At 40.1% G+C, this 24,947-nt stretch overlaps 1 protein-coding gene across 4 annotated transcripts in view; it reads left to right on the forward strand.

The window, feature by feature from the left end:
* Window positions 1–12,249: 12,249 nt before the first annotated feature.
* Window positions 12,250–24,947, forward strand: part of EDC3 (enhancer of mRNA decapping 3) — a 61,653-nt gene continuing 48,955 nt past the window's right edge. For 2 of the 4 annotated variants that reach the window (XR_006293237.1, XM_043555015.1), the window contains exon 1: window positions 12,680–12,797. Coding sequence is in view for 1 of the 4 variants with exons in the window: in XM_043555015.1 (XP_043410950.1) it covers window positions 12,711–12,797 (87 nt within the window). In the remaining 3 variants the exon portion in view is untranslated. Of the gene's footprint in view, window positions 12,408–12,679; window positions 12,798–24,947 lie in introns of those variants that run through there. The other 2 variants (XM_043555016.1, XR_006293238.1) reach the window with 2 other exon arrangements.

Below are 24,947 nucleotides of genomic sequence, written 5' to 3' on the forward strand. Positions count from 1 at the left end.
ATGCTATAACATAGATGAGCCTTGAAAACATCACATTAAGTAAAAGAAGCCAGACACAAGAGACCACATGTTGTATGATTCCATTTATATGAAATGTCTAGAACATGTAAATCTATAGGGACAGAAAGTAGGTTACTGGTTGCTGGGGAGAGGGCGTGGGGGAAATGGAAGGTACAGGCATTTCTTTTAGGGGTGATGGAAATATTCTGGAAATAGATAGTGGTAAGAGTTGTGTAATGTTGTGAATATACTAAAAACCACTGAATTGTGCAGTTTAAAATGATTAAAACAGTAAAAAAGAAAAAGTTTTCTGCCTTTTGTTCTAAAAGAAAAGTGAGAGACATGGGGATAGCATATGAAAAACAATTTATGTAACTGTTCTCAGTAATCATATTGCTAATGGTAATATTAGTATTTCTTTTTGATACTATAGTTTAATGGGGGGGTAAAATAAATGAGTAATTAATAATGAAGATATCTAAATTCATCATCCTCATGCATTCGCACTCGTCATGCATTATTCATGTACCCTCAAGACTTAGGATTTTTGGTATAAAAAAAGAAGGTAGAGATATAATATAGAAAATGTTAAGTATACATATACGTATATATGTACATATACAAGTGACTCTTGAACAATGTGGGGGTTCTGGGTACTGACTCCCATGCAGTAAAAAATCTGTGTATAACTTTGACTTCCTCAAAATTTAACTACTGATAGTCTACTGTTGACCAGAAGCCTTATCCATAACATAAACTGTCAACGTATGTTATATGTATTATATAGTGTATTTGTACAATGAAGTAAGCTACAGAATAGAAAATGTTAAGAAAATCATAAGGAGGAGAAATACAGTACTGTACTGTATTTATAAAAAACAAAACAAAACAAAACTATGTATAAGTGGACCCACACAGTTAAAACTCCTGTTGTTCAAGGGTCAACTGTGTGTGTGTGTGTGTGTGTGTGTGTGTGTGTATGTGTGTGTGTGTGTGTGTGTGTGTGTGTATTTCTATGTGTTAGAATCAATGACCAACTCATAGCAATGAGCATCTCCGATGCTTAGATTACCATTCAGGTAATCTCCACTTCTTGGAGAAATGCTGGTTACAGATTTGAGGCAGGAAATATAAAAAATGAGCCCGGAACAGCTGCTCATACCAGACAGCAAAAGCCATAAAGACTACCAAGAGTGGATCATTCTATTCAGGAGCCAACTGAAAAGGCTCCAGCAAGCCAAAGATAGGGCAATTTGAGTGTCAACAACAATAATGGCCATTGATTAAAATCTATCAGATGTGTTTGAATCCACGAGTTCATAAGCATCTATGTATCTATTTTTTAATTAGCTGGCTACCTTCAGAGGAACCAATTCAGTATTTTAACAAGAGAGAAACAAAGGCAAAATATTAAGTATTTATCCTACCTTTCCTATATGACCTATACCTACAGACAACCAAATAGTAGATAAGAAGCGTCTCTTAAGTATTCCAATTGATAAATGAAAAAGAAATAATAGATGTCACTACTTTACAGCCACCAACAAATTAATGGACCTGGGCATTGCACCGAACAACTGCTAGCATCCTAGAAATGAATGAAAACCAGAATATGTGCTTCCTGATGAAAGAACCCAACACTGCTAACCGTATTGCCAGAGGGATTGAACAAAAGTCTAATAACTTAGCTTTATCCAGCCTCCAGCTTGCAATTAACATAGAAGATGAAGAAACATGCTAGACAGAAACATAAGTGTGCAATCAGTAAATTTCAGACCTTGGGATGCTACAGGTCTGAAGGCCTGGGGTATTCAACAGAAAATTTGTAAGGGAAAGAAAGAATTGGAGGGAAAACTTGTAAATTAAAAGAGACTTCAAAGATGTATAGGGGTGTCTAGGTGGCTCAGTTGGTTAAAGGTTAAGTGTCCTACTCTGGATCTCAGCTCGGGTCTTGATCTCAGGGTCCTGAGTTCAAGCCCCATGTTGGCCTCCATGCTGCCTACTTAAAAAAATATAAGTGTATAGAATTTTAAGAAATTAACAGGGATGCTTGAGTGGCTCAGTCAGTTAAGTATCTGACTCTTGATTTTGGCTCAGGTCATGATCTCACAGTTTGGGAGTTCGAGCCCTGTGTTTGGCCCTGAGCTGGCAGTGTGGAGCCTGCTTGGAAATCTCTCTCTCTCTCTCTCTCTCTGCCCCTCACCTCTCTCTCAAAATAAATGAATAAACTTAAAAAAATACAACAGGATCTGTTAGTTCCATTTATGGGTATTTGTTTGAAGAAAACAAAACCCCTAACTCAAAATATACATTCCCATGTTTGTTGTAGCATTACTTAATAAGGGCCAAGATATGGAAGCAACCTAAGTGTCCATTGACAGATAAATGGATAAAGACGGTGTGTGTGTGTGTGTGTGTGTGTGTGTGCGTGTGTGTGTGTGTGTGTAAAGAGAGAGAGAGAGAGAATAGAAGAAAATGAATGAAATCTTGCCATTTGTAATGACATGGATGGACCTTGAGGGCACTATGCTAAGTGAAATAAATTAGACAATGAAAGACAAGTACTGCAATGTTTCACTTATAAGCAGAATCTAAAAAACAAAACAAGCAAACAAACAAAACAAAATCCAAACTCATCTGTTCTCTCCAGAGAGAACAGAGTAGTGGTTGCCAGACAGGAAAGGGGTTAGGGGTATGATGTGGTGAAGGAGAACATAATCAATAACATTGCATTGACTTTGTATGGTGGCAGAAGGTAACTAAACATTGTGGTGACCAGTTTGTAATGTATACAAATGTTGAATTACTGTCTTTTACACATGAAACTAATACAATATTGCATGTCAGTTATACTCCAATTAAAAGAAAATAAATAATCATACATTGCTGTGGAAATGCAAAATGATGTTGCCACTTTGGGAAATAGTTCCTAAAAAGGTTAAACACAGAGTCACCATATAATCTAGCAATTCTATTTTTAGGTGTATACCCAAGAGAATTAAAACATATATCTACACAAAAACTTGCATATGGATGTTCATAACAGTGTTATTAATAATAGCTAAAAAACCCTGGAAATAATTCAAATATTCACCACCTGGGGAGTGGATAAGTAAAATGTGGTATATCCAAGCAATGGAATATTATTCTGCCATAAAAAGGATTGTATCAGAAGCATTTATACATGCTGTAGCATGGATGAGCCTTGAAAACATTAAGTCAAAGAAGCCAGACCACATATTACGTACATGCCACATATTATATGATTTAATTTATATGAAATGTCCAGAATAGGAAAATCCATGGAGAAAGAAGGCAGATCAGTGGTTGCCAGGGGCTGAGGGGTGGGAGGAATGGGGTGTGACTGCCAATGGGTACAGGATTCTTTTCTCATGGTTTGTAGGATCGAGTCCCACATCGGGCTCTGCACTGACAGAGTGGAGCCTGCTTGGGATTCTCTCTCTCCTTCTCTCTGCCCCTCCCTTGCTCATGCTCTGTCTCTCAAAATAAATAAATAAACACTAAAAATTTTTTAAGTAAAGGAAAAGAAAATAATTATCGATAGGGATTTAGTAATGCCATCTTCTTAATTGGTTTCTGACTATTGTTTTAATGTTTATTTATTTATTTTGAGAGAGCGAGGGATGGGGGGGAGAGAGAGGGAATCCCAAGTAGGCTCCTCGCCCACCGCAGAGGCTGACTTGGGGCTAGGTCTCACGACCTCAAGGAGATCACGACCTGAAATCATGACCTGAGCTGACATCAAGAGTTGGACACTTAACCAGCTGAGGCACCCTGGCACCCTTCTGGCTATTTTGTAGTTCCCTTGTGTTTTTCTTCCTCTGTTTCTGCCTTCCTTTGCGAATCAATGATTTTCCATAGTGGTATGCGTTGATTTCCTTCTCTTCATTTTCTGTGAATCTTACTGTAGGTTTTCGATTTGTGGTTACCATGAGGCTTACATAAAACATCTTGTAACAGTCTATTTTATGTGGATAACAATTTACTATTTTTTTAGCGCTTTTTCTAAATTTATTTTTTGAGAGAGAGAATGAGGGAGAGAGAGAGAGAATAATTGGGGGAGGAGCAGAGAGAGATGGGGACAGAGGATACAAAGCGGGCTCTTGCACTGACAGACTGACAGCAACAAGTCCGACATGGGGATCAAACTCACCAACCACGAAATCATGACCTGAGCTGCCCAGGTGCCCCTACATGGATAACAATTTAACTTCAACCACATACAAAATCTCTATTCTTTCTTTGATTCCCTGCTTTTGTTTTTTTATGTCACCATTTACATCTCTTTATATCGTGTATCCATTAACAAATTATTGTAGCTATAGCTATTTTAATCACTTTGTCCTTTAACCTTTTTCTTTCTTTAATTCCAGTAGAATTAAATGTAATTAGTGTTATATTAGTTTCAGCTATACAATGTAGTGATTCAATCATTCTATACGTTACTCGGTAGTCATCACGGTAAGTGTATGTCCTTTTAACCTTTATACTAGAATTAAGTGGTTGACACATCACCATATTACAGTATTAGTGTTCTGAATTTGACTATGTGCTTACCTTTAACCAGTATGATGTATATTTTCATATGCTTTCATGTTACTACCTAGCATTTTTTGTTTCAGCTTAAAGACCTCCTTTTAGCATGTCTTGCAAGGCAGGTCTAGTGGGGGTGAATTCCCTCAGCTTTTGTTTGTCAGGGAAAAATCTTTACTTTGTACAGGTTTAACTTAAAGTAGCAAAGCTGGGGCGCCGGTGGGGGAGGAGGGGACTCAGTCAGTTAAGCGTCTGACTCTTGGTTTCAGCTCAGGTCCTGATCTTATGGTTCATGAGTTGGAGCCCCACATCGGGCTCTGCACTGACAGTGTGGAGGCTGCTTGGGATTCTCTCTCTCCCTCTCTCTCTGTCCCTCTCCCACTCATGCTGCCCCTCTCTTTCAAAATAAAAAAAGTTAAAAAAAATAGCAAAGCTAATGTGATATACATTACTTAATAATATGTTTATAAAATCAATCATATTCTAAGATTAAAAATGGAAACTTTAATATTGTCTTCCAACATTGTAGGGTATGACTAAATCTTTAAATGTATTCATATAATGGTGTCAGTTTAAAATATTCAATTTAAATATGGTAGGAAAAAGGGGACTTTTTCCTAAAGGAATATTATGGCCTGGAATATACAGCTTGTTCTAGAGATGAAGAACTAAATAATATCCTTTGTCCTCTGCATACTCTACTCAGACAATAAATTATATTTTGCCTCACCTGTGTAAATGCCCCCTCAATTCTTGAAAATCTAATTTTTGTTTCCTAGCTGCCTTTTCCTAAACTCTTAGGTTGTTTTAATTTTTATTTTCCCCTTGAAAAAATTTTTTTAATGTTCATTTACTTATGAGAGGGAGAGACAGAGCACAAGCAGGGGAGGGGCAGAAAGAGAGGGAGACACAGAATCCGAAGCAGGCTCCCGGCTCTGGGCTGTCAGCATGGAGCTCGAGCCCACAAACCGTGAGATCATGACCTGAGTCAAAGTCAGACGCTTAACCGACTGAGCCACCCAGGCGCCCCTTTATTTTTTCCTTTCAAGTAGGCTTCATAGCTAGCGCAGAGCCCAATGTGGGGCCTGAAACCACGACCCAGAGATTAAGACCTGAACTGAGATCAGGAGTTGGACGCTTAACGAACTGAGACATCCAGGCACCCCCTAGGTTATTTTAAATAAAACAACAAGGAGGGCGCTTGGGTGGCTCAGTATGTTAAGCATCTGACTTCTGCTTAGGTCATGATCTCCTGGCTCGTGAGTTAGAGCCCTGCCTCCGGCTCTGTGCTGACAGCTCAGAGCCTGGAGCTTGTTTCAGGTTCTGTGTTTCCCTCTCTCTGTCCCTCCCCTGCTCACACTCTTTCTCTCTCTCTCTCAAAAATAAATAAATATTAAAAAAAAAAAACAGTTGGGTGCTCAACTGACTGAGCCACCCAGGCACCCTTCAGCTTTACCCTTCTAGACTTCCATAACACATACTGTCAAGTCAAAAACTGCAGATTAGTGCTGTGCTGTTCTTGACCTAAGAGTTAATTCTCTACTGGTTGATGCCTTTATTAGAGATTATTAGTGTGGCCCACAGGGCAATAAGGCAAAGTAAGTCTTGTTAAAACTCCCTTCCATATGTTGGGAGAGGCAAGTGGGTGCTGCCCACTGAGCCATCTACAATGGCTCCCAGAAATTTGACTCTGCTGGTCAGGTAAGGTCTACCCAGTTCAGATAACTCTCTCCAACCAGCAGCAGTACCTGGTGGAGTTCTATAACTTGGGAACTTGGGAAGTCTTCGAGAGGATTCGGTGAGTAGTAAATTCTGTCGCTGAATGATTATTATTTTCAGTTGCCACTACTGTTATTGTGTCTCACTTCTTACCTTCATAGTTAAATTTCCTGAAATTGTCCACACTCACTGCTTCCACTTGCTCATCTCCCGTTCTCTCCTGATCCACTGACATTTGACTTTTGGCCCCTTCACTCCCTCATAAAGCCCCTGTCAAAATGACCAGGGACCTCCTAGTTACTAAATCTAATGGACATTTTCAGTCTTCCTCTGATTCAAGCTCTTTGCAGTACTTAGCACTGTTAACTATTCTCTTAAAGTTCTCTCTTTAAAAAAAAAAATGATCACTTTTCTGGGTCTCTTTGGCATTACCCACTGCTGAGTTTTCTTTTGTATTCCTAGCTGCAGCTTCTCAATTTCCTCTGAATCATTCTCTCTTTATGTGTATCTCTTAAATGTTGGTGTTCATCAGAGTTCTGTCCTTGGCCCTTGACTATTCCCTTGCTGTATGCCATCCCTGGACCACATCATCCATTATTGGGTCTTTCAGTACCACCTGGTTATTGATGACTTCCAAATCTTTTCTCTCTCTCCCGAGCCCCAGATCCACATTTCCAATTTCCTACCAGATGCCTCACAGCAGGCCCACTCCTAACACACATGGAGATCCCTGAACTGTTTCCCTTTTCTTCCTATCCCTATTCTATCCCACGCTATGAGGGGTTTCTCAGATCCACATGGGGGAACATTCCAGCCTGAATTTCTAAGCTCCATCCACACCCCTCCCAAGCAGCCACATTTTTGTCTACTCCTTGGGCCTAGGGGTATTGCACAATGGCAGTGAGGTCCACCATCAGGATGACCTGGGCAAGGTGCTTATCTATGGGCTGAAAGTGGACTCAGGCCATTTGGAAAGGAATTTGGGAATCTTAGGAATGTGAAATACAGCAGGGCTGAAAGAGGGGTGTGTGAGCTCTGGGTAGTCATGCCCTCTTAGCCCCAGAGAGAAAGGTTTGGCTTAAGGAGTTCCAGAGTGTGGACCATCTAAAGCGTGGAGTCTAGCGCAAGGCTCCCAATTTCCCAAGTCTCAGGATTTTCACTGCTCCCACACACCTTAAACTCAACATATGCAGACCTGAATTTATCCTCTATCTTTTCCCCCTTTTCTCTTATTGCCTACCCACAACCTCTTCATCCTCTTCGAGTCCATATCTGAGCAAATAGCACTGCCAAACAATCTTTTGCCTTACCATAAAGCTGGCGGTTGATCTATCTCCTGAGCATCTTTATAATTTGTCTGTGGTCACCTCATCAGCCCCACTTGCTGGTGCTTTACCATGGCTTTTCAACATTTCTCATCTGAGTTTACCCAGTTTTCATTCAAGTCCATGTTCCATAATACAAGCCTTACTAGGATACTCTCTTGCTTCAAATTCTTCATTTGCTTCCCATTGCCCTTAGGATAAATCCAAACTCCTTATGGCATAGAAGGCTCCTCGGAATCTGGCTCTGCTTACGTTTCCAGATCAATCTGTCATCACTTCCTCCCTTTACATATATGTTCCATTCAAGTTGAGCGACTTGTATTTCCCTGGATAGGCTGTGATTCACTCACATTTCCTTGGCTTTCTATACAATTCTCCCTTTACTGGAATGAACTTCCTATATCACCTAATAATTCCCTTTTCATTCTGTATATCTCAGCCTAGATATTATATCTAGAAAACCCCATGCTTACTGTTAGCACCCCCTCCCCTACTTCCTTGTCTTGGGGAATTATACAGTATATAGCCTTTTGAGTCTGAATTTAAATTAACATAATGCATTTGAGATTCATTCATTTTGTTCATATATTAATTTTTATTGTTTTCATGGGTCTACCATAGCTTGTTTATTCATTCCCCAGTTGAGGGACATTTAGGTTATTTCCAATTTTTGTGTACCAGTGTTTATGTGAATACAGGCTTTAATTTCATTTGAGTAAATAGGAGTGTCAGGTGTGTGGTTAAGTATGGTTCCAATTAAGTTATTCAAAATTATCATTAGTGGGGCTCCTGGGTGACTCTGTTGGTTAAGAGTTCCACTCTTCACTTCAGCTCAGGTCATGATCTCACAGTTTGTGGATTCAAGCCCTGCATTGGGCTCTGTGCTGACAGTGCAGAACCTGCTTGGGATTCTCTCTCTCCCTCTCTGTCTGCCCTCCCATGCTTGCGCTCTCTTTCTCTCTCAAAGTTAAATAAAACTTGAAAAAATAAAATTATCATTAGTAACACACAGATTTTAATATATTTGATGAATTTCCATTGTTCTCATCGATGCTCAGTTGTCCTACTTTTGACCAGTGGGAGCTTCTTAAGTTAGCTTCCAAGTTCTTTTAGCAAAAACCTAGTAGTCTGATACCTTCCGTGCTTTCTTGTATGTTCTGGGTATATGGTATTTCTTGTCTGAACTAGTGTTCAATTTAACACATGGAGAGTTAATCTGTATAGCTGGTGGTTGTAGCAAAAACAGGGTGTTTGGAACAGTGTTCCAGCAGGACTTCCCCTCTCCCCTAATTATGTAAAATTATAATCTTTAATTTGAATTTATTGTATAATTAATGAACACCCCCACTTCTAGATCCTATTGAGAGAACATACCTCTTGTGTAAAACTGGATATGCATTAGTGTACAAACCATCAGAGCAGAAGGAGAAAGATGAAAAAGGGAAGAACTAAGTTTGGCTTTGGAGGAGTAAACCTTGTCAATTTCTGTGTGATTTGGCTTGGGGTGGTGGTCGAAAGGGGAGGGAATGGTGGTGCTAGGAGGCTTTGCTATCTAACATTAAGCAAAGAAATTAATGTGCCTCCAAAACTATGATATTTTAGCCACCAGCATCAGAATTCCCTGAGGAGTTTGTTAAAATACAGACTCCTGGGGGCACCTGGGTGGCTCAGTGGGTTGAGCATCCCACTCTAGATCTTGGCTCAGGTCTTGATCTCACTGTTTGAGATGGAGCCCCGTTTCTGGCTCTGTGCTGACAGCTTGGAGCCTGCTTGGGATTCTCTCCCCCTCTTTCTCTGCCCCTCCCTGGCTCAATTGCACACACTCTCAAAATAAATAAACTTAAAAAAAATCTTTTAAAATACAGACTACTGGATCCTACCCCAGAGTCAGTGAATTAGACTGAGAGTAAGACTTAGGAATGTGTATTTTAAACAACCTTTGCCCAATGCCACTGGTTTGTGGTTTCTGAAAGAACTCAATGAAAGCAACTTCTCTGTGCTCAGGTCAGGAAGGGAGACAATCCCTTTCTCAGAGAGAATCTTTGTGGTTCTCAGACAACCAGCCCTAGAGAAAGAAGAATGAAGACATAGTTTAGAGAAAACAAAGTTCCCCTTTACAATTCTGAATGTATCTGCCACTCCAGTTAGGCCAAATGAGAAACTCAATGTGTAAAAGCATTAAAAGATGGGTGACTGATCCCTCCATGAGGTCAAAGTTCAAAAACAATACAGTTTTTGCTAAGCAGAGCAATTCAGCAGAGGAATTAAGGCAGTTGATCTCATTTCCAAAGTTTAATGGCTGACCAACTAGGGCTTCAGATCTTACTAAAAGCTTCCCAGTTTGAGCTCTAGGCAGTCTATGCAGGGGGTCTTGGGACAATTCTTTCTTTCATTCAACAGACACTTATTTTACACCTACTCTTGGCAAGCACTGTGCAAGATGATGGGGCAGCAGAGAACAACCACATGACTGAAGGCTGATGTGGGGCCTCCAGATTGGATGGAGGCTGGTAGTGCAGGAGGTGAAAGAATTCACCCAAGGCAGAGCAAAGGAGATAGACATTTATTGAATACACTGCAAGAGAGCAGCGGGCAGGACAGCAAAGGAGAGACTGTCCGTCAGAAGGCAGTGGAGGAGGGCTGTACTTAAGGCGGAGGGAGTGAGGAAGTATGGCAACATATAGAATTTTCCCTTTTTGGTACCTGTGCCTGGTTGCAAGTAGCCCATTAGTCAGCTAGGGTCTACGGCTGTTTTGAGGTTGGTTGCCTAATGTGCCTGTTTGCATTCAGCTGGGTGGTCACCTTGTACCTTACTCAGGTTTCCATTGCTCAAGCCTGTTGCCTAAAAGTGGCCTCTAGGACTGACTTCACCTGTGAATTTAAAAGATGGTTCCAGGGGTGCCTGGGTGGCTTGGTCGTTAAGCGTCCGACTTCGGGTCAGGTCATGATCTCACGGTTTGTGGGTTCGAGCCCCGCGTCCGGCTCTGTGCTGACAGCTCAGAGCCTGGAGCCTGTTTCGGATTCTGTGTCTCCCTCTCTCTCTGCCCCTCCCCCGTTCATGCTCTGTCTCTCTCTGTCTCAAAAATAAATAAACGTTGGGGCGCCTGGGTGGCGCAGTCGGTTAAGCGTCTGACTTCAGCCAGGTCACGATCTCGCGGTCCGTGAGTTCGAGCCCCGCGTCGGGCTCTGGGCTGATGGCTCGGAGCCTGGAGCCTGTTTCCAATTCTGTGTCTCCCTCTCTCTCTGCCCCTTCCCCGTTCATGCTCTGTCTCTCTCTGTCCCAAAAATAAATTAAAAAACGTTGAAAAAAAAATTAAAAAAAAATAAATAAACGTTAAAAAAAATTTTTTTTAATAAAAGATGGTTCCAAGTGGACTATAGAACACTTAACCAAAAGAAGGCACAAGAGAATTAACCACCTTTTGTTTTTTAGGAATACCAATCATGTTCGGTTGCAATTTTACAGCAATTTTGTTAAGTTATTATCTCCAGTTTATCTCAAGTTACACAGCTGTCATAAAAAAACACAAAAGGTAGGGGCATCTGGTTGGCTCAGTCAGAGGAGCATCCAACTCTTGATCTTGGGGTCATGAGTTCAAGCTCTACCTTGGGTGTAGAGATTACTTAGATAAATAAAACGTTAAAAAATGATATATGTAAAAAACAAAAGGTAGAGCTAGAACAAAACTCAACCCTGAGTTTCATACAGCAATGGCTCCCAAATCTGGGATGTGCAAAGAATTGATTGTAAAGAACGTTTAAAATAATATATATATATATATATATATATATATATATATATATATATACACACACACACACACATACATGTCAGAGCTCCTCCAGACCTATGAAAATTGAATCTCTTGCGATGGGGGAGGGGAAGGCACTCCCTGGAGAGAGGAAATTTTATTAAATTCCTCAACTGATTTTGTAGAGCCGTGTTTGGAACCACTGTCCTACTCTTTGCTACCTGCCCAAGCAGTGGTTCTCAAACGTGGCATCAGGTTTTAAGATGACCTTGCAAACTTGAAAGGTCTAAAATCCCTCATTATACTCAGTCGTGGTCTTAAACGCCTACTTTTTTTTTTTTTTTTTTTTCCCAAAACCGAGACTACCAATGCTCTAAAATGCCACAAGGAGAGTGGCACTTACCCATGTACCAAGTACTGGGATGTGTGGGGGGGGAGCGGCACTCAAGTACACATTGGCTAGCACTAACTCCCAAATGAGCTGAAGCAGATTCCACTCCGAAGATCAACTGCCAGGGGAATCTGTTTCCTTTAATCCATTGCGGGGGCCTACTTATTGCGTTCCACAGTTACAACTGATCAAACGCCGACGTCCACGCCACCAGGCACCCTCTCCTCCCCAAAGTCCTCAGCTCTTCTGCGGCGATAAGCCCGAGGGGTCTGGAGAGAAAGCTGGAACTTTTCATCACAACTGGGCCGGAAAGTGGGTCAGGGCCCCAACTCCAACCAGGCCCCTACCCCGCGTGAGCAGGCGGGGCTCGCAAAATGGACGCCCAGGCGCGGTCCCGGAGGCCGCAGCGCGGGCATTCGCCGCGCTCTTCCAGGCTCTCAAATTTCCCGGGAGCTCCGCCCCTCAACTGCCTGCCCTCCGGTTTCCAAGGCGTCGCGCCGGAAGTGACCTCACGGCGGTGGCGTGGAGACGCGGGGCGCTTCCGGCGGCGGCCGCGACTGTGGGGGTGGGTGTGGAGAAGCCCCTTATCAGCCTCTGGGTCTCCTCGTGTTGCGGGGTCTCCTTGGCGCGGTGTGCGGAGGCGGCGACAGGCAGACGGCGTTGGAGGTGGGAGCGGCGGGGCGGCGGGGCGGCTGGGGTACGGGCGCTCGCGGGAGGGGGCTTCCGGGGTTGCCAAGCGGGTTTGCTTTTAGGCTTCGGGGTTCCGGGCCTTGTAGACTTTTATAGAGGCGGGCGCGAGCCGGGGGCCAGGTCCTAGGGGTTGCCTCAGGGGGTGTGGTTTGAGGTGGGCGGCGGAGGGCAGCAGGATTCTAAACAGCCCGGGAAGCGTGGGAGGGGGGAGGCATTAGCGGCCTAGGCTGTTGGTTTAGCCTCGTTGATGGCCGGGGCAGCTAGCCCACTCTTTGCTCCATGCCTCAGTGTCCTTTTGCACAATGGAGTAGGCTGGCATGGAACAGCGCGGGTGCCACCTCCGTGACTGATAGCCTGAGGACAGAGGTGAACTGGGGTCTGAGAGGGAAAGGTGGCCGAGAAGTTAACGATACCCGCCGGGGCGCAGCCTCTTGATTCTTTCCAGCCGTAGGTGTTAAGCCTGAGCTTCTTTAACTACCCTTTGTGTGCTGTTGATTGAATTTATCAACATTTGGCTTGTTGAGTGGTTCAAGTGTTCTGGCGTGTGCGAGGCGTAGTCCTCGCCTGGTTGGCGAGTTGGCTTTCAATGAATCTTCCAATTCCAGAGCTAGGAGGAGTCCTAACAATCCTCTCCTGTGGTTGCGGATGAGGAACTGGAATGGTTTTTCTACTCTTACCTAGCCGCAGACTAGAGTGATTTCGGTCCGCTGTCAGGTATCGGTCTAGTAAGACCATCAGAACATAAATGACTGTCTGTGAGCAGGTCACTATTTCAACTGGAAACCTCAGATGGATTCTAGTCTTTTTTTATGAATGGCAGATTAGGGGTACTGAGTTCAAAATTCCTATCTGTTGGTTTCTCTCAATGAAATAAAGATGGTTACAAATAACGTAACTTTTTTATCACTTAGAATTTTTTGGTGGAACTTCCTTGTGGGGGTAGGGCTGTGGGACTAGCAAAGGGTATTTCAAACTTTTTTGACCTGGGACCCACAGTTAGATACAGTTTACATCATGACTCCGTGTGTGCTCCCAGCATGGGCACAGTACACACGACATACCCCTCAAAAGTTTACCCTTTCTACATATGATGCCCCTTGACATTTTCTATTTCATCGAAAGAAAAAGTTGATTGCTACTCACTAAATTGACTGCCAACAGGTCTGACCGCCAAAGACCTGTAGTTTGAAAAATACTGGATTAGAAAATGTTTAAGATATTTGTGACTTCTGAGAATTCAAAGTGGAAATGTATCCTAGCCAGAGGAGCAGGGTTGCTAGAGTTATAAATTCATCCAGAACAACAGGACAGGAACTTCAAATTGGTGTCTCAAAGGAATGTAGTGATAGCGTGTCAGGATTTTAGAGGGCATTCATTACATCTTTTTTATGATGACCTGGTGGGTGACATAGGGGAATTTGCCAGATTGTGGTAAAGTTAGATGGAGTCATGACTTTGAGCCTCTAGGTCTGGAAAGGTTTGATTTATGAATACAACTTACAGTTGGGATTCTGGTGAGTTGAGGCTATATCACTTTCTTTATAGACAGTGTGTATTTCAAGCCTTATCTGAAAGGTGTGCTTATCAGATTTTTTTACCTTTTGGAAGTGAAGAGAGAAAATATCATCTGGTTAATCTCAAGATTTTCCCAGTGCAGTTTAATGAAACGAAATGGTCATACAAATGTGAGAAATTTCAGTTAGGTTACAAAAAATACAATTATACCAGGTAATGAAGGTAGATGTAAAAAAAAAAAAGGTAGATGTAACTTGGAAGGGGTTCATGTGATAAAAAGAAGTGGAGTTTCAATCATCTGAATCAGTGGCATGGTTAGGTTGTGAGAAAAACTCGTGGGACTGTGGTGGCAGATTGCATTAGGAGAACATAGAATCTAGGACAAGAAAGGAAGATTGACCTTAGCACTGATTAGCTCTCTCCTGGAATATAAGGTTTATGTCTGGGTACTCTAAAAGAGTAAATTAATTTGGGGGTACAAGTTAAAAGTCGTTGGAATTTGTCAAATTTTCAAAAGTAATTTTTTGTTGCTTGTCTGAAGTAATTTTTTATTGGTTGTCTGAGTTGCATTGACATGAGTGATTCTTTTTCCCTTGTTACTCAGGGTCTTAAAACTTTTTTTAGTGTCTGAAACATTAGAAAGTCTATGTATCTCTTACACATTTAAGTTGGCATCTGAAATTGGTCATTGTAAATTTCAGTAGTTTAAACATTTTAAATAATTTAGGATGTAAGTTTTGGCATGTAAATACTGACTTCTAGAAGATCCGTACAAAGTTATCTAAATATGCAATTTGATGTTCTTATTTTTATTCTTTTTTTTTAAGTGGGCTCCACACCCTATGTGGGGGCTTGAACTCAAGACTGTTGAGATCAAGAGTTGCATGCTCCACCGACTGAGCCAGCCAGGCACCCCTTGATGTGTTTAAAATATACAAGTAACCTTTTTTGTATTAAACCTCTGAGATATGTGTAAGATATGTATAAATGGTGTATTAAATTACTTGAATTTTGGGTGTTAAACTAATCTTGTGTTCCTGGAATGAACCCCACTTAGTCATGGTGTATAATATTTTTTTATATGTTGCTGAGTTTAGTTTGCTAATATTTTGTTAAGAATTTCGTGTCTATGGGGCGCTTGGGTGGCTCAGTCGGATGAGCTTCCCACTTTGGCTCAGGTCATGATCTCACTGTTCGTGAGTTCGAGCCTCGTGTCAGGCTCTGTGCTGACATCTCAGAGCCTGGAGCCTGCTTCAAATTCTGTGTCTCCCTCTCTCTCTGCCCCTCCCCCTGCTCACGCTCTGTCTCTCTCTCTTAAAAATAAACAAACATTAAAAAAAATTAAAAAAAAAGAATTTTCATGTCTGTGTTCATGAGGGATACTGAAGTTTTTTAAAATGTCTTTGGCTTTAGTATCAGAGTGATAGTACCCATATAAAATGAGTTGGGAAATGTTACTTTCTTTTCTGTTTTCTGAAAGAGTTTGTGTAGGATTGTTTATTTTTCCGTATGTTTGATAGAATTTACTAGTGAAGCCTTCTGGGCCACCCAGGCAACCCTGCCATTCCCAAGATTTTGATTAAATAGCTTTCGAGATAAATGCATGGAAAAATACCTAGTTTTTCAGAAGCCCATAAGTAACCACTTACTCATCCTCAGCTGTTGGTTATAACTGTCCTTAGTTGACCAGAGTTGTTGTTTCAATCTGAATAGTGTGAGTTCTGTCTGATGTGGCAGAGGAAATGGAAGTTAGTTGGTTTGTAACTGCCAAGTTCTTCATTTGTAGTTTATAAAGTGTTTTGGCAGCTGCCTCAGTTGCATAATGGGTGGAAGATCATTTAGGGCTACCTGAATTTATTATCTAAAGGTCTCTTATTAAGAGAAATGATATGGAAAGCCTCATACTTAGTGGGGAAAAAGTGATAGTTTAGCGTTTGAGCAGATTAGTCCATACATATTCTAAGACTTTGTAATTGGCCAGCATAAATGGGCACATTTGTTCCCAACAAAGACAAATACAAAAATGTTAAATTCCTTATACATAATAGGCCCCCAAACAGGATGGGTAAATACACTGAGGCATAGTTATATAATAGAATAGTATATAGTCACGACAAAGAATGAACTATTGCTACATACAACAATAAGGATGAATCTCACAGATGTAAAATTGAGCAAAGAAACCAAACACTTCAAAAGAGAACCTTTATAAATAAAAAAATAAATAAGAATCTTCATGATTCCATTTATATGAAGTTCAAAAAGGCTAACCTAGGGGTGCCTGAGTGGCTCAGTTAAGCATCCGACTTTAGTTCAGGTCCTGATCTCACGGTCTGTGAGTTCAAGTCCCGAGTTGGGCTCTGCTGACAGCTCAGAGCCTGGATCCTGCTTTAGAATCTGTGTCTCCCTCTCTCTCTCTGCCCCTCCTCCGCTCGCACTTTGTCTCTGTCTCAAAAATATTAAAAAAAAAAAAAAAAAAAAAAAAAAAAAAGGGCTACCCTAATCCTTTGTGTTAAATATCAGAATAATGGCTACCTTTGTGGGGACACAGTGGAAACTTCGTGGGAGTTCAAAGTATTCTGTGTCTTGATTTAGGTGGTGGTAATGTGGGTGAATTAATATGCAAAAGATCATGCAGCTGTACACTTGAAATATGTAGGCTTACTATGTATATTAGGCCCTGATAGAAAAGTAGAAAGTAAAAGACATCAAAGATTGGTCTCCTTGTGGCTTCTAGATCTCCTTCTGCTTCAGCTGTTGCTCTTCTTTTGACACGAAGATGTTAGCCCTCTGATTGATGAAACCCCCTTCCTTAGTGTGTTCATCTGATTCGGAACCCAGATGGCACTCACTGGTTTTAGATTTACTGGTTTAAATTAATAGAGCAATTTTCTTTATAGAATGAGCCTATTTGATGAGTTTTGGATAATGCATTAATGTATTTTACATAGAGGGAAGTTTGTGATAATAGGGTAATTTGTTACACGTCGAGTGGTTACTTTTTAAAAAGTTTCTATTGTAGAACTGGCAGTCCACGTTTTAAAGCTATTAAAAGTTCTCAATTATTACCAATATAAACTTGAATGTACAACATCTTTTTAAATTATAGTTGCTGTACAATCTTATATTTGTTTCAGCTGTAATTCTGTACATCACACTGTGCTTATTACCATGATGGATATGGGTACCATTTGTCACCATACACTGTTGTCACAATATCATTGACTATGTTTCCTGTGCTGTACTTTTCATCTCTGTGACTTATTTTGTAAGTGGAATTTTGTACTTCTTAATCCCCTTCACTTAATTCACCCATCCCCTCAACTCCATCCCCTCTGGCACCCACCATTTCTCTATTTATGATTCTTTGTTTTGTTTGTTAGATTCTACATGTAAGTGAAGGCATATGGTATTTGTCTTTATCAGACTTATTTCACTTAGCATAATGGCCTGTGGGTCCATCCATGTTGTCACACTTGGCAAGATCTCATACTTTTTGACGACCGAGTAATATTCCTGTGTGTACACCACATCTTATTTATCTGTCAGTGTGCACTTAGGTTAGCTTTCATTTCTTAGCTATTGTAAAGCTACAGTGAACATAGGGGCGCACCTGTCTTTTCACACTGGTGGTTTTGTTTTCTTTGGGTAAATACCCAGTAGTTGAATTACTGGATTGTATGGTATTTCTTTTTTTTTCTGTTTAATTGATAATTCAAGTTAACACACAGCGTAGTCTTGGCTTCAGGAGTAGATTCTAGTGATTCATCTCTTACGTGTGATACCCAGTGCTTGTCCCGAAAAGTGCCCTCATTAATGCCCATCACCCATTTAACCCATCCCCCTGCCTTCCCCCACTCCAGCAACCCTCCATTTATTCTTTGTATTTAAGAGTCTCTTACAGTTTGCTTCCCTTCTCTTATGTTCATTTGTTGAGTTTCTCAGATTCCACATATGAATGAAATCATATGATATCTGTCTTTCTCGGACTGACTTATTTTGCTTGGCATAATGCCCTCCAGGTCCATCCACATTGTTGCAAAATGGCAAGATTTCATTCTTTTTCATTGCGGAGTAGTATTCACTGTATGTATGTATGTATGTATGAATGTGTATATCTTTTTAATTCATCAGTTGATGGACATTTGGGCGCTTTCCATAATTTGGCTATTTTTCTTTAAAAAATATAATTTATTGTCAATTTAGCTAACATACAGTGTACACAGTGTGCTCTTGGCTTTGGAAGTAGATTCTCATGATTCATCGCTTACATACAATACCCAGTGCTGATCCCAACAAATGCCCTCCTCAATGCCCATCACTCATTTTCCCCTCTCCCCTAAACCCCTCCCATCAACCCTCACTTTGTTCTCTGTATTTAAGTCTCTTATGGTTTGCCTCCCTCTCTGTTTTTTCCCCTTCCCTTCCCCCATGGTTTTCTGTTAAGTTTATCAAATTCCACATGAGTGAAAACATAGGATATCTGTCTTTCTTTGACTTATTTCATTTAGCATAATACTCTCTAGTTCCATCCACATTGCAAATGGCAAGATTTCATTCCTTCTCATTGCCAAGTAGTGTTCCATTGTATATCTAAACCACATCTTCTTCATCCATTTGTCAGTTGATGGACATTTGAGCTCTTTCCATAATTTGGCTATTGTTGAAAGTGCTGCTGGGGCGCCTGGGTGGCGCAGTCGGTTAAGCGTCCGACTTCAGCCAGGTCACCGTCTCGCGGTCTGTGAGTTCGAGCCCCGCGTCGGGCTCTGGGCTGATGGCTCAGAGCCTGGAGCCTGTTTCCGATTCTGTGTCTCCCTCTCTCTCTGCCCCTCCCCTGTTCATGCTCTGTCTCTCTCTGTCCCAAAAATAAATAAACGTTGAAAAAAAAAATTAAAAAAAAAAAAAAAAAAAAAAGAAAGTGCTGCTATAAACATTGGAGTACATGTGCCCCATGAATCAGCACTCCTGTATCTTAGTAGTATAAATTCCTAGTAGTGCTATTGCTAGGTTGTAGGGTAATTCTATTTTTAATTTTTTGAGGAACCTCCACACTGTTTTCCAGAGCAGCTACACCAGTTTGCATTCCCACCAACAGTTCTAAGAGGGTTCCTGTTTTTCCACACCCTTGCCAACATCTGTTGTTTCCTGAGTTGTTAATTTTAGCCACTCTGACTGGTGTGAGGTGGAATCAGACTGATTTTGATTTGTATTTCCCTGATAATGAGTGATGTTGAGCATCTTTTCATGTGTCTGTTGGCCATCAGGATGTCTTTGGAAAAGTGTCTATTCATGTCTTCTCATTTCTTCATTGGGTTATTTGTTTTGATGTTGAGTTTAAGTTCTTTATAGATTTTGGCTACTAACCTTTTATCCGATATGTCATTTGCAAATAACTTCTCCCATTCCATTGGTTGCCTTTTAGTTTTGTTGATTGTTTCCATTGCAGTACAGAAGCTTTTTATCTTGATGAGGTTCCAATAGTTCATTTTTGCTTTTATTTCCCTTGCCTTTGGAGATGCGTCGAGCAAGATGTTGCTGCATCTGAGGTCAGAGAGATTGTTGCCTTTTTTTTTCCTTTAGGGTTTTGATGGTTTCCTGTCTCACATTTAGGACTTTCATTCCTTTTGAGTTTATTTTTGTGTATGGTGTAAGAAAGTGGTCCAGTTTCATTCTTCTGCATGTTGCTGTCCAGTTCTCCTAGCATCATTTGCTAAAGAAATGTCTTTTTTCCATTGGATACTCTTTACTGCTTTGTCAAAGATTAGGTGGCTGTACATTTGTGGGTCCAATTCTGGGTTCTCATGCACATTGGTCTGTGTGTCTGTTTTTGTGCCAATACCATACTGTCTTGATGATTACAGCTTTGCAGTAGAGGCTAAAGGCTGTGATTCTCTCACTTTGGTTTTCTTTTTCAACATTACTTTGGCTACTTGGGGTCTTTTGTGGTTCCATACAAATTTTAGGATTGCTTGTTCTAGCTCGGAGAAGAATGCTGTGCAATTTTAATTGGGATTGCATTGAATGTGTAGATTGCTTTGGGTAGTGTTGACATTTTAACAATATTTGTTCCTCCATTCCATGAGCATGGAATGTTTTTCCATTTCTTTGTGTCTTCAGTTGCGTTCATAAGCTTTCTATAGTTTTCAGCATACAGATCTCTTACCTTTTGGTTAGGTTTATTCTTAGGTATTTTATGGTTTTTGGTGTAAGTGTACATGGGATTGATTCCTTGATATCTCTTTCTGTTGCTTCATTATTGGTGTATAGAAATGCAGCTGATTTTGTGCATTGATTTTATATCTTGTGACTTTGCTGAGTTCATCTATCAGCTCTAGCAGTTTTTCGGTGGAGTCTTTCAGGTTTTCCATATAGAGTATCATGCCATCTGTGAAGAGTGAAAGTTTGACTTCTTTGCCAATTTGGAGGCCTTTTATTTCTTTTTGTTGTGATTGTTGAGGCCAGGACTTCCAACACTATGTTGAACAACAGGGCGAGAGTGGGCATCCCTGTCATGTTCCTGATCTTAGGGGGAAAGCTCTCAGTTTTTCTCCATTGAGGATGATATTAGCTGTGGGCCTTCGTATATGGCTTTTGTGATGTTGAGGTATCCCTTCTATCCCTACTTTCTTGAGGGTTGTTATCAAGAAAGGATGCTGTATTTTGTCAGATGGTTTTTCTGCATCTATTGACAGGATCATATGGTTCTTATCCTTTCTTCTATTAATGTGGTGTATCATGTTGATTGATTATGAATATTGAACCAGCCCTGCAACCCAGGAATGAATCCCTCTTGATCATGGTGAATAGTTCTTTTAATGTACTGTTGAGTTTGATTTGCTAGTATCTTGTTGAGAACTTTTGCATCCAGCTTCATCAGGGATATTGGCCTGTAATCCTTTTTAGAGGGGTCTTTGGTTTTTGGAATCAAGGTAATGCTGGCTTCATAGAATGAGTTTGGAAGCTTTCCTTCCATTTCTTTTTTTTTTTTTTTTTTTTTTTTTTTTTTGGAATCTCTATTTTTAATTTTTTAGGAAGCTCCATACTGTTTTCCACAGTGGTTGTATCAGTTTGCATTCCCACCAACTGCACAGGGCTTCTTTTTTGTCCACATCGTTGCCAACATTTATTGTTTCTTGTCCATTTGGTATTGCTTATTCTGACAGATGTGAGGTGCTATCTCATTGTAGTTTTGATTTGTATTTGCCTGATGATTAGTGATATTGAGCATCTATTCATGTGTCTGTTGGCCATCTTTATGTCTTCTTTGGAAAAATGTCTATTTGGGTCCTCTGTCCATCTTTAATCAGATTATTGGGGTTATTTTTTTGTGTTGTGTAAGTTCTTTACAGTTTGGATATTAAACCCTTACTGGAGAGGGTACCTGGGTGGCTCAATCAGTTAAGTGTCTGACTCTTGATTTTAGCTCAGGTCATGAGCTCATGGTTTGTGGGATCGAGCCCTGCATCAGGCTCTGCACTGTGTGGAGCCTGGTTGGGATTCTTTCCCTCTCCTTCTCTGTCTGCCTCTCCTCTGCTTGTGCACATTCTCTCTGTCAAAATAAATAAATAAACATTAAAAAAATAAACCCTTATTGGATATATCATTTGCAAATATCTTCTCCCAGTGGTAGGTTGCCTTTTCCTTTTTTTGGTTTCCTTTGTTGTGCAAAAGCTTTTTAAAGACAACATCAGTGTCTTAAATATATATATATATATATATATATATATATATATATATATTGGGTAAAGAAGAAATAAAATTCTTTCACATCTCATGAATTTCTGGTAGTTGAAAAAATTCTTGTTACTACAGCTTTTCATTCTGCAGCTAATAATGCAAGCATCAGAGTAGGATTATGACGGAGTATAAATGATGGGAGAGGACATTCATACTTCTGTGATACTAAAGTAGACAAAGGCTGGTCAGGACATGGGAAATAAGCCTAAAGTATGTGTATTTTGTGCCTTTTACCATCATCAGTGTTGTGGAAATTGGGTTGCATCGGAAAATCACCTGATTTCTTAAATGCTTATATTGATAATTGTTGTAACTCAGTGATGGGTACGTGGGGTTCATTATGCTGTTCTGTCTACATTTGTGTATGTTTGAAATTTTTTATAAGATGTAAAAAAAAAAAAAATCTAACAGTTGATCCTGCTAACACATTATTTTCTCTTCTGTCAGCATAGTTTTCTGATACTTACTTAGATCACTGGAAAATTCCCTGAGTTTTTCTTTAGGTTTTGTGTTTCTGATGGGACATATTCTTTTTACCACACGAGTGTTTTTTATTTTTCCTTTTTTAGGCTGTATATTTTAGGTAGGTGTATTTCTGAAATTAATACTTGAAAACAGCTTGAAATTATCTTTCTTTTCTGTTTTTTCATGGAGAATGCCAAGCAGTATTTCATTTTGTACTTAGTATTGTATGTTATGTTTATACTCATCTGCTATTTCCTGACTTCCTTCTGTATGTAGGGCAATGCTGGATTTCATATCTTTGTAGGATTTTGCACAGAGTATGCTTAACAGGTATTCTGATTTTAGAACTATTTCCAAGAAGGGCCAAGGCATCTAAATATAAATATTTATATACTCTAGATTTTGAGTGATTAACTTCTGTCAGATTTATGACATGTAAATTCATTCATTGATTAGATAAATATTTGAGTTTCTTTTTAATTCTGGACACTCTTACTTGCTGAACAAGGCAGAAAAGGTCTCTTGCCCTCATGAAGCTTACATTTTAGTGGGGTGATACAACATAAATAAGGTAATTCGTGTTGTGATTAATTTTGAGACCATAACAGAAGATGAGGTGTTGAAGAGTGATGGTGAGTAGTGACATTAGATTGGGGGTAGCCAGGGAAGGCCTCTTTGGGATGGTGACATTTTAGCAGATACCAGAAAGACAAGGTAGAATTAGCTATTCATAGTTTTGTTGTAGCATAAGTTTTTTGTTCCTTTTTTTTGCTGAGTAGTGTTTTGTTGTTAATACCATAATTTATCTCTTGTCCTTGTTTCTAGTTTTTGCTATTGTGAATAAAGCTACTGTGTACATTTGTGTACAAGTTCCTTTTTGAGCATGTTTTCATTTTTCCTGGGTAAATGCTGGGAATGAAATTTGGGGTCATAGGTATGTGTTTAATATTGTAAGAAATCATTAAACTCCTTCCCAAAGTCGTAGTATCATTTTACACTATCAGCAGTGTAAGGGGGTTCCAGTTGCTCCATATCATCACACGCATTTGGTGTCACCTACCGTCCTTTAAATTTTAAGCCAAGATACCAAAATGGTATCTTATGGTGTTTTTTTCCAACATAATGATTTTTTATTGTTGTAAAATACATGTGTATAAAAGTTACTATTTTAAGTGTATAGTTCAGTGGCATTGAGTACAGTCACATTGTTGTGTAACCATTACCACCATCCATAACTTTTTCAGACTTCCAAACTGAAATTCTGTGCCCATTAAACAATAACTTACCATTCCCTGTTCCCCCCTGCTGGCAGCCACCTTCTACTTTCTGTCTCTGTGGTAGAATAGTCTCTTGTGTTGGGTAGCCTCTTGACTGCTGTAGGAAACTCCTATCTGGCTTATTTTACTTAGCATAATGTCTTCAAGGTTCATCTATGTTGTAGCATATATCAGAACTTCTTTTTAAGACTGAATGATATTCCACTCTAGGTATATACCACATTTTGTTTATCCGTTCACCCAGCGTGGATGTTTGAGTTGTCTTGTTGTGTTTTAATTTGCATTTCCCCAGTAATTAATGATGTTCAGCAGCTGTTCATATGTTTATTGGTCATTCAGATAACTTCTTTTGCCCATATTTAAGAAATGTGTTTTTCCTTTTTTATTGCTGATTTGTAAATATTCCTTATGTATTCTGGATACAAGTCCTTTATCAGATATATTGATTGTGAATGTTTTCTTCTTGACTGGCTTTACCTTTTTTTTCCCCCTCTTGTTTTGGGGCAATAGTAGAAGAAAGAACCATTGTTTTGCTTCTTGAAATGCTTGGCTTGGCCTAGTCTGGGAGGTAGCCTCCATAGAAGTGATTTTGGGATGTGGCTAGACTATGTGGAATATCTTCTTAAATATTTTATTATGTTACCATTATTTTAAATGTATGACTAACCCCATTCAGAGAATGATTTGGTTTGAAGAGAAGTTGAAAAAATATGACGTGGAAAAAAATAGTTTTCTGCTCTGGGACATTGTAATCAAAGCTAGATGACTTTACCTTTTTACTGATTGGGGCGTTATCCTAAGAAAATAATTTAGGACAAGCACTATATGAAATTGATCATTGCTGCATTAATTATAATTGTGAAAGATGGAATTCTCTAAATGTTCAATAAGAAAACTAAGTGGGGTGCTTGGGTGGCTCAGTTGGTTAAGCATCTGACTCTTGATTTCGGCTCAGGTTATGACTCAGGGTTCTTGAGTTTGAGCCCCATGTTGGGCTCTGCGCTGTCAGTACAGACCCTGCTTGGGATTCTCTCTTCCTCTTTCTCTGCCACTGCCCTGCTCATTCTCTCTGTCTCTCTCTCTCAAATAAATAAGCATTTTTAAAACTCTTTTAAAAAATAAAATGGGTTAGTAAAGTAGCTACCCCGTAGAATTGTCATGAGGATTGAAGGGAAGAATGCCCCTAAAGTTTTGGCTGAGTCATACTAAATGTGCAGTAAATGCTGGCTGCTGCTGCTGCTGCTGTTGCACAACATGATGGTATGTGTTTAAAGGCTGTGGGATTATGTGTGTTCCACTCCCCTTTTATTTTCTTAGCAGTAGTTTTTTTCTCCTTCCTTTCTGTTACCTATCATATTAAACCATCATTAGATTCAGACCACCTGTATGAAAGGTCAACTTCTTTCCATCTCCGTTGATCTGTTACAGTTTACCATCAGCTCTCAGATGCTCTGCTCTAGTTGCCTCCCAGTTAGTCTCACTGAAAAAAAAAAAAAAAAAAAAATATATATATATATATATA

Source organism: Prionailurus bengalensis, chromosome B3 (genome assembly GCF_016509475.1).
Source record: "Prionailurus bengalensis isolate Pbe53 chromosome B3, Fcat_Pben_1.1_paternal_pri, whole genome shotgun sequence".
Lineage (NCBI taxonomy): Eukaryota > Metazoa > Chordata > Mammalia > Carnivora > Felidae > Prionailurus > Prionailurus bengalensis.